Source organism: Cyprinodon variegatus, unplaced genomic scaffold (genome assembly GCF_000732505.1).
Source record: "Cyprinodon variegatus isolate N-32 unplaced genomic scaffold, C_variegatus-1.0 Scaffold809, whole genome shotgun sequence".
NCBI classification, from domain to species: Eukaryota; Metazoa; Chordata; class Actinopteri; order Cyprinodontiformes; family Cyprinodontidae; genus Cyprinodon; species Cyprinodon variegatus.
Genome location: NW_015151262.1, coordinates 108,455 through 117,332, shown reverse-complemented (window position 1 = coordinate 117,332; position 8,878 = coordinate 108,455). Strand labels below are relative to the sequence as shown.

Sequence of the window (8,878 nt, the reverse complement as noted above, 5' to 3'; positions counted from 1 at the left end):
TCGTTGAAGAGTCTTTATCTCTCTCTCCATGTCGTGCTTCTGGTCTTCCAGTTTTTTCACAGAATCTAAAAAAAAAAAAAAAAAAAAAAAGGATAATTTATCTTTAGAGAAAACATCGAAGGTCATCAGATATATTTTCTATCATTTTATAAAAAGCACATTCAAAATAGAAAGTTAAGTCAGACTGGCTTAGAACATTGAATATGAGCAAACAAAATCCCATTGGTTTTCTGATGATACTTTCTCAATAATTACTGGCTGACATGAGGCTGCCCTGAAACTTGATTAACACTACAGCAGCACCTTCTGCTTCCAGCCACTTACTCTCCAGATCGGAGATGATCAAGTTGTCGTGAAGTTTTAGAGCTCGGTGCTGTTCTACTTCGTCTTCCAGTTCAAAGATGGTTTCCTTCATGTCTGCTATCTCAGTCTCTTTCTCCTGTAGCTCCGCACACCGCTTCTCCAGAGCTCGTTCCTGCTCTGTAATCTGCTGCCGCGCCTGCTCCTGGAAATCTCTGTATTCACTGTCCAGCTGCAGGGAGAGCAATATTCTTCATTAGAAGAACCAAAGGTTCTTATTTGCCATCTTACAGAGCTTAACAACACTCTTCATACCTCTTTTTCCACATTTTCCTGTATTTTATTGTGATTTTTAAAAGATGGACTCACACAAAGTAGTGCAGAATTGTGAGTTTAAGGGACAACAATGCACAGTTTTTAAACTATAAGACTTATGTATGTGTTCAACGTCTTCTATGCTGTCAGATATCCACAACTCAGTAGAGAGAATGTGTTGACGGTACAAATCTGGCCTTTATTGAAGGAGGAATCCATTTTTGAAAGGAATTCCATTTAAAAATAAGCCAAGCAATAAAGCAGACCCAGAAAACACATGGATGAATGTGCTCTGTCCAGATAAGACCAAAGATGTGTCCAACACCCATGGAGGCATACAGAAACACTGCATATTATCTTGAACACACCATAATAAAACAAGGTTAGGCTTGGTTAGTTGCTAACCTTTGGCCCCACTGCAGCACTAACAAAACCCAAATAAGAAATATTTTATGTATAAGGGTTTTAGGAATGGTTATTAAGCAGTTTTTCTGCATACTTTTCTGCAATATTTGCAACCAAGAAGCAAGGCTTTAAGAGTAATTTTAATAAGCCTTCAAATAGCAGGGTATCTACCTGCCTTCATTGTCCATATTTATGGACAGGAATCACCTATATGGCCTCATTACAAACAGGTAAGTGAAGTTTTGCTGATGTTTGAGTCCAGGTGTGCCCAAGACACACCTGCAGCCAACCCCCTCATATTCCATTTCCATTTAGGTAACACATCTCAATTTAGATCTGTGTTTTCTGATTAATTTAAAGGCACATATACACAGAATTTAAAGTCTCTGTGAGTTAAGCTTTAAATTCAAGTCCTCTAACCTTGGTGAAAGTCTCCTGTAGCCGGCTGAGCTCAGCATGCACTTGTTCTAGCTCTCCCTGCATCTTTGCTGCCTTAGCTTCCGCCTCATCCTTCCCCAGCTGCACCCCCTCCAACAGTTGGCAGATGTCGTTCTTGTCCCCAGCAGTGTGCAGCGAGTACAGCTCGGCAACCCTCTGCCTCTCCTGGTCCAGCTGGGCTCTGCAGCGGTTCAGTTCTGCCTGGTCATTGCTCACCGCCACCTTGTACTCGTCCAACGTGGCTTCTAAGGCGGCACGATCCTGTCTTTCTGATTCAATGATGCGTTCCATTTGGTGGTTTCTCTCCTTCAGTGCTGCAATCATCTCCTGGGCCTCGGCATTATCCTGCTCAGCCATCTTCAGCGTGTTGGACAGATGTTGCTGCACGCCCAGCAGCTGCTCTCTCTCAAAGCGGGCATTGTCTGCCAGATCTCCGTAGCGCTGCTCCAGCTCCATGTAGCGCCCACTCTTGATGTCCTCCTCCAGCACGTAGGAGATATGATGTTCATCCAATAGAGAGCGTAGGTACTCAATCTGTCTCCCATACAGCTCTAACTTGTCACTCTGTTGGCACAAGGACTCCATGAGGATGACCTTCTCCTCACCGAGCCGTTCATTCTCTCCATTTAGTTCCTGGGTAATTTGCTGCAGATCAGCCAGCTCCTGCAGCGTGGCCTGGAGCTCCTCAGCAGTGCTGTGCTGGTTCTCCTCCATTTGGTGGATGCGCTCCGTCAAACAGGCCACTGACACCTCGCTGGCATTGCCGCTGCTGTCCCTTCGTGAGCGCTCTGTGCTTGGAGCACAGTCCGACTCGGATGATGAGGAAGCCCCAGAGGGTGCATCCAGCGCATCGTCACTGGAGGTGACAGCTTGGTAGACCTCACTGGATTCACTGTCCAGGTTGTCTGCTGAACCTCCATGCTGATGCCCCGTGAGCAGGTCCTCCAGAGACCCAGGGGCAGAGCCTTCCACTGATGACGTCAGGGTACCTGTACAGCCTCCGTCACTGTGTGCCCCGCTGGCTGACAGGTCCGGACTCAAGGAGGGGTAGCTGAACTGCTTATCTGAGCTATCCAGCCTTTGCTCCAGAGAGAAGCCCAGCGCATTTAGGCGGTCTTTCAACATGCGGTTCTCGCTCTTTAACAGGTTAAGCTCCTCTCTGATGGCTTGATTTTGCTCTTGTAAGAGAATCAAAGTGGACTCAACATCAGCGGCCGTAATTGCTGAAAATAGGGGCTTCTCTTCGTCTCCGGCCTCCTGCTCTAAAGCCTCCTTTCCCCCGAGGCCAAGCTGGGCCCTCATGTCCCTCAGCTCAGTGCGGAGGTGGAGGATCTCCACATCTTTGCTCTTTGCCAGACCCAACAAATCTTTCACTTTGGCTTCTAAAGCAACCTTATCACTGATCTGACCATCAGACTTAGACTTGCTCATGCGGCCCTCTGGTTCCACCACCGTCTGGCTCCGGGAGCGCTTTCCCGTAGTAACATCTGCAGATGTAGCCACTGATACTGACTGCTTTTTAGCAGCTGAATTACGGGATGTCCGGAGACGATCCCGTGAAGAATTGGGTTCTTTGGAAGATACTGATGTTGTACGTTTAGAAAGAGACCCTATAAAGACATATGAGGAAATATGTGAAAATTAAACTAAAGTCAACCAGAATCATGTTCATATGAATTGGACCTCAGATACCTGATGTCGTCTTTGGCTTGGTTTCTTGGTTATTTGGGCTACTTGCAATAGAGGCGGTCTTCTTGGTCTTGCTGACAGGATTCCCTCCAGCCATGGTGGCTAAAAGATCATCATTGCTTTTCACCTGAAACGGTAAAAACAACATTATCACAAAAAAGAATGAACAAAATCTAATTCAGCCATATTCACAGCATATTTTACCTTATTCAGAGGAGCTGCACTTTTGGCTGAGGACTTTCCGGCACCACCAGCATCAGATTTCCCTCGTTCTGCCCCGATTTTACTCGTCACCGGTCGGGTCGACTTCTTCATACTGAGTTCTCTGATGATGACGCATTTACAACCCCAGCTAAAACAAAAGGAAGGCTTGTGTCAAGACATCTTGATGAGGGTTCAGTTTTTTAACACATAGGAAAACTGGAAGCTGAAGCAATGAGTCACTGTTGTTTAAAAGTCACTGAAGAAATACAGCAGACAGCTCAATAAGAAAGCTGCTGAGAAGTTTAAAGCAGGGCAAGTTTATAAAACAACATCCGATGCTTTGATTGATTAAATTAAGGTTGTTCTTTATACACCTGCAAACCTGTCAAGCTATGGCTTCAAGCAGTGGCAGCACTAGACAAAATTTACAAGGGGGCGGTGTTTCTTCATGGGGAAACAACAAAAGAATAACAAAAACACACACACAAAAATAAAAAGAAACAGGGCAAGAACACATTGTCTACTATATTATGTGTATATTATGTGCCAAGGTTGAGGATTCCTGACCTATGATATGAAAACTGGGATTCTTTCTTGCAAGCTCTAAAGTAACTTTAAATGGGAAATATAAAAATAGGTCCTAGGGATGTATCAAGTCTAGTCTCTTCTTTTAGCGCATATAATAAAAAAAAAATTTTAAAATGAAGTATTACACACTAAAAACTGAAAATTATTTTCCTGGAATTTAAGATAATTATCATGAAATTTTGTTTTTAAATACAAAACTATCAGATATTGGAACTCTGATTTGAAATTAATTATTGAAAGTTTTTTTTATATATTTAAAATAATCTTTTCCATTGGCAAATTGTCTAACTTACCTGCTCAAACCAAGGGAAAATACTGATATCTTAAGAAAAATTACTTATATTTAAATTTTTCAATTCAATTCAATTCAGTTTATTCATATAGCGCAGGCATACCCAAAGTTGGTCCTCCAGGGCCGCTGTCCTGCAGGTTTTAGAGGTTTCCCTGCTCCAGTTAAGCTGATTTACATTAATAGTTGATTAACAGGTTTTGCTTAACTGCGATCATCAGAATCAGCTGTGCTAAAACAGAGAAACCTCTAAACAGGGGTAACCAATTAAAAATCAGCGGGGTCCAAATAAAGAAAACCATCAACTAGCAACGGTCAGGAGACATTTTTAATTAGCTGTTACTTTTAACAGAATTTAACACTGAAATAAAATTAGGTATTTAAAAAATAGAACATTTTTCCATTTTAAAATCTAAAGTGATTTTAAAATTTAAAGTGATTTTTTTAAGTATAGAACAACAATTTTTCAGTTCAGTTCATATAGTAACAACAATCTGTTTTTAATATATTTTAACTACAAATTAGAGCATAATTGTTTTATATTTGAAAAACTAACAATATTTATTTAAAAGATTGGATGCAAACTATTGATACTTCAACAGACCACAAAGCAGATTTCTTATCTCCATCAGAAGCCACACATGTGCTGAATGCTGATGGAGATTTTTTTTAAATCTGTCATATTAAATTAAGAATTCTTTTCTGCATGTTTTGCTCCTATGAATGTAATGATAATATTGCACATGCTCTCCTAAAGCTCCAAGGATAAGTCAGAGTGCAGCAATAAGGGAGGAACAGTGGAGGCTGTAGGCTTTGCTTTGCAGGAGGTCTGGAGCGCTGCGGGGTGGAGCGGTGACGGAGGATGTGGGATTTCGGGGTAAGAGGAGAAGCGGCGGGAAGTGATTTTTAGACACTGTTGTCAGACAAAATGTGGTCATTTATAAATGTTTTAAATCAGGTTGGGTCTGGATTAGCCAGCTAATCCATGACCTCTGTTCTAAAACCTGCAGGACAGCGGCCCTCCAGGACTGACTTTGGGGATGCCTAATATAGCGCATCTTAATGCACTTTACAGAGACAATTCAACCAGATCATACAGTATAATGTGTTCAAAGTTTTCTATCTAAACCAGCTGAGTGCATCGACTCATTGACAGCGATTCCTCACACCAAGCATGCTTGTAGCGACAGTGGAGAGGAAAAACCCCATTTAACAGGAAGAAACCTCCAGCAGAACCAGGGTCGATGCGAGTGGCCTTTGAACTGGGGTTCAAAGAGATAATAGTAGTATATGTATATGTTTGTAGTTCCGGGACTGTAATAGGAGCCAGCACCAGGTATACAGGGGTACTGGTCCTGGCTGGCCCCTGTCTATGCTGCCAGACCAAACAAAGTGAGCTTAATCCAGACACAGGGCAAGTAGGCCACAAGAGTATTTGAGCCACACTAAGACTTGTTTTAAATTAAGTGAACAGAGTGGAAATTAGCTATCTAGCCTGCCATTAGAGGGTGCCACTGCTGCAGCTACTGAGATGTATCGTGTTCACTTCATGTTCTGACTGATGAGTAGCATGCTGTTCAGGCTATCTCCGTCTAAATTTTTATTTTCTTTTTCTGTGATATCTCTGTATCTAAGCAACTAATTTTCCAAAAACCCTTTTAAACATAGCTCCTTCTGCTGGTGAAGATTTCCAGTCATTCCACAAAAGTCAAAAGAAAATCCACTGGACTTTTTTTCCAAGTTTGAAGACGTTTTGCTTCCAAACCAGGCCACTGACACTGAGGCTGGCAGCATGTCTTCGAATGCAAAAACAGAGAAGAAAAAAAAACAGTTTTATCTACCGACTAAAGAATGACAAAGCATCAAGCTTATTGCAGTTGTCAATTATAATAAGAACCTCATTCTAAAACTTGAACTGAACCAGGTAAAAAACTAACCAATATTTATTTCAAATCCGTTTTAGATTATCAACATTAGATTCAATGCAACACCAGGAGATACGATTCCTTCCCTAATAAACAGAAAGGAAGCGATCACAGTGTTCATTCTGGCTGGGATAGTTTGACAAAACAATAATGAAAGATATTCTTATATTCTAATGCCACAAAAAGTAAAAAGAGTAAATTAGGATACAACAGAAAACAAATTGCTTGAACAGCAAATATTTTGGAGATGTGTCAAAAGGAAAAGGTGAACCGAAATATTTTACTGGGCACAGGAAGCAAAGCTTCAATCTGCATGCAAGTCAGTGCTGTGTTGTTTTCTACTCTCCAAAAACTGTATGTTTGGATATGGTTAGAAAAAATAATCAGGCCTTAAATCAGGCTGGCCAATATATCTCCAGCAGGCTAATATATTTCACATTTTTTTATGTCAACATTCCATCCAAGCAGATTTTGATTTTTTTACAGTAAATAAGCACTTTCTAAAAAATTAATACTTTGCATAATTCATTCCCGACATTTTAGTTCAGGTGCCTCTGTCATCCTACATCTAGTGGGGTCCTCTTTGAATATTCAAAACACATCGTTTTTCAGGCTCATTATTTCAGTCAAACATCAGAGACCCAAGCAGAGATTTACTGTAGCTGCTGGGAGGTTCCAGTTCTCCAGTGCTAGTTGATAAAATAACCTAAAGTGAATATGAAGCAGCAAACGTAGGGTAAGCAGAAAGTCTTGCAACTGGAAGCTTTCATGTTTTTTTTCCAAGTACCTCCAGAGACCATTTAAATATTTTAGGGCTGCAACTAACAATTATTTTGCCAATCAATTAATCTGTTCATTATTTTTTCATTTAATCCACTAACAATCAAATAGCCAAAAGTTCCTTATAGAAGAATTTTAAAGGAAATTAAACCAGGTGAAACCAAAACTTTTCCAATTGAAGAGTTCTGGATAGAGAATATTGCTGCAAAATGCAAAATATAATTTTTACACTTTTGGTATGGTCACCGCTCTAACTAGGCTTCTCTGTTAGCTAAAGGCATGATTTATAGTCTCTATACTGCAGTTAACAATGGATTGATTACTAAATTATTGATGATGATTGATTGATGATTATTTCAATAATAGATTTATCTGATTGTTTCAGCATTAGAATAGTTAGGAAGGTTTTTTTTGAGAAACAGTATATTCATTTCTGGAGAAGCCACAAGGATCAACAGCTTAGGTAGGAGAATCTGTTTACATCATTGTTGCTAATATTATGCACCTAAGCGTCTATTTTATGGTCAAAGTGGAATTTCTTTGGGCTGTGAAACCGAAAACCGCCCAGAACTTTTTCCCAGATATAAAATCAGAGGTTATATAGTGGAGTTTACGTCTTAAAAACATTAAGTTTAACTTTGCTACAAAGCAGAACTGATTCTGTGTCTGGAAAAAAAAAGACATTTTCTTTAACTATGTAGGTTATAAACAGACATTAAGAATTGCAAATATCACAAGTACTGCAGCAAGAAGAAGCTGAGCTATAAGAACAACCAAAAACAGGTGGGAAGGAGTCAGAATCACCAGAACGACACTGGGACAGACAGCAGATAAATGGGTCTGATGAAGATACATGGCTGATGATTATTTGAGTGAAGCTTTTGTTGGCAAGAATGAAGAAGTCTAAAACTGCATTTACAAGCCTGTTAAAGGCACCAGTTGTTGTTCTTGCAGATGTTTAGCTAAAGAAAATATGAACTTCAATTCTAAAGTGTAGAAAATTTCCCAAAACATACTTATCTGCTGAATACAATATGGTGCCTTAAGCTCATATTTTGGAACCTTCTGGCCGTGTACCCTGACTTGATCCCAAGTTAGCATACTTAGGCTTCCATGCACACACACACAAACCATCAAAACAAAGAGGAAAAGTACTGACATTTGCACTCAACGAATAGCCAGTTCTCCGAATAGCTGAATGCATGTCAAAGCAGATGTCTGAAATTGAGCTGCTAGGTGGAGCGCGGCCCTTTTGATTCGGCCTGAAAAAACATGGGAGTGATCGCGGGGGACCAACAGAGCAGATAAATGAGACACAGTCAGCAGGCTTCTCCCTTCCCACACAGCCTAAAACTATGCTTCCTTCATTACCCTGCAGATAACTGATCCATAACTGCCATGTCCACTTCATGCTAATGGTGTTTCACTGTAAACCTCTGCAGTGTAAGGCATTGTTTAGATTGGACCTACAGAATCAGAATCAAACATACTTTAATAATCCCAGAGGGAAATTAGCAGGCATCAGGAAGTGCCAATTTTAATGAAGAAATTAAAAAAAATTATAATTTGAGAAAGCAATTAAAAGATCGAGCAACAGTGCTACAGCTGCAAGGAGAGGAAGATGGCGAAGGTAAAGATCGCTGCTTGAGTATCTGCGGAAGTTTCTATGCAGTCACCTATGACAGCCTGTTTCAACATTTATAAAAAGCACTCTCCTCTCTATTGTTCCATTTTTACATCACTAAAATAGGATTCTTCCTGGTCAAAAATCACATTCCTATTCAGAACTGTAATAAAAGATTTACTAAATTATTATTTTGCAGCAGAAACTGAATTTAACAAAGTAAGAAAACAAAATTGGGATAGTAAGAACTAAGTTTTATATTTATAAAATGTGTAAACAATTGTATATATATATATATATATATATATATATATATATATA

At 40.0% G+C, this 8,878-nt stretch overlaps 1 protein-coding gene across 1 annotated transcript in view; it reads right to left on the bottom strand.

Moving 5' to 3' along the window:
• The window catches only part of specc1l (sperm antigen with calponin homology and coiled-coil domains 1-like), a 27,044-nt gene that overhangs the window by 15,455 nt on the left and 2,711 nt on the right, over nucleotides 1-8,878 (bottom strand). The window contains exons 2-6 of the mRNA XM_015396613.1: nucleotides 3,352-3,499; nucleotides 3,151-3,274; nucleotides 1,441-3,068; nucleotides 325-532; nucleotides 7-65 (exon numbers count right to left, since the gene is read on the bottom strand). Of these exons, the coding sequence (XP_015252099.1) occupies nucleotides 7-65; nucleotides 325-532; nucleotides 1,441-3,068; nucleotides 3,151-3,274; nucleotides 3,352-3,462 (2,130 nt within the window). The 5' untranslated portion in view covers nucleotides 3,463-3,499. The remainder of the gene's footprint in view (nucleotides 1-6; nucleotides 66-324; nucleotides 533-1,440; nucleotides 3,069-3,150; nucleotides 3,275-3,351; nucleotides 3,500-8,878) is intronic.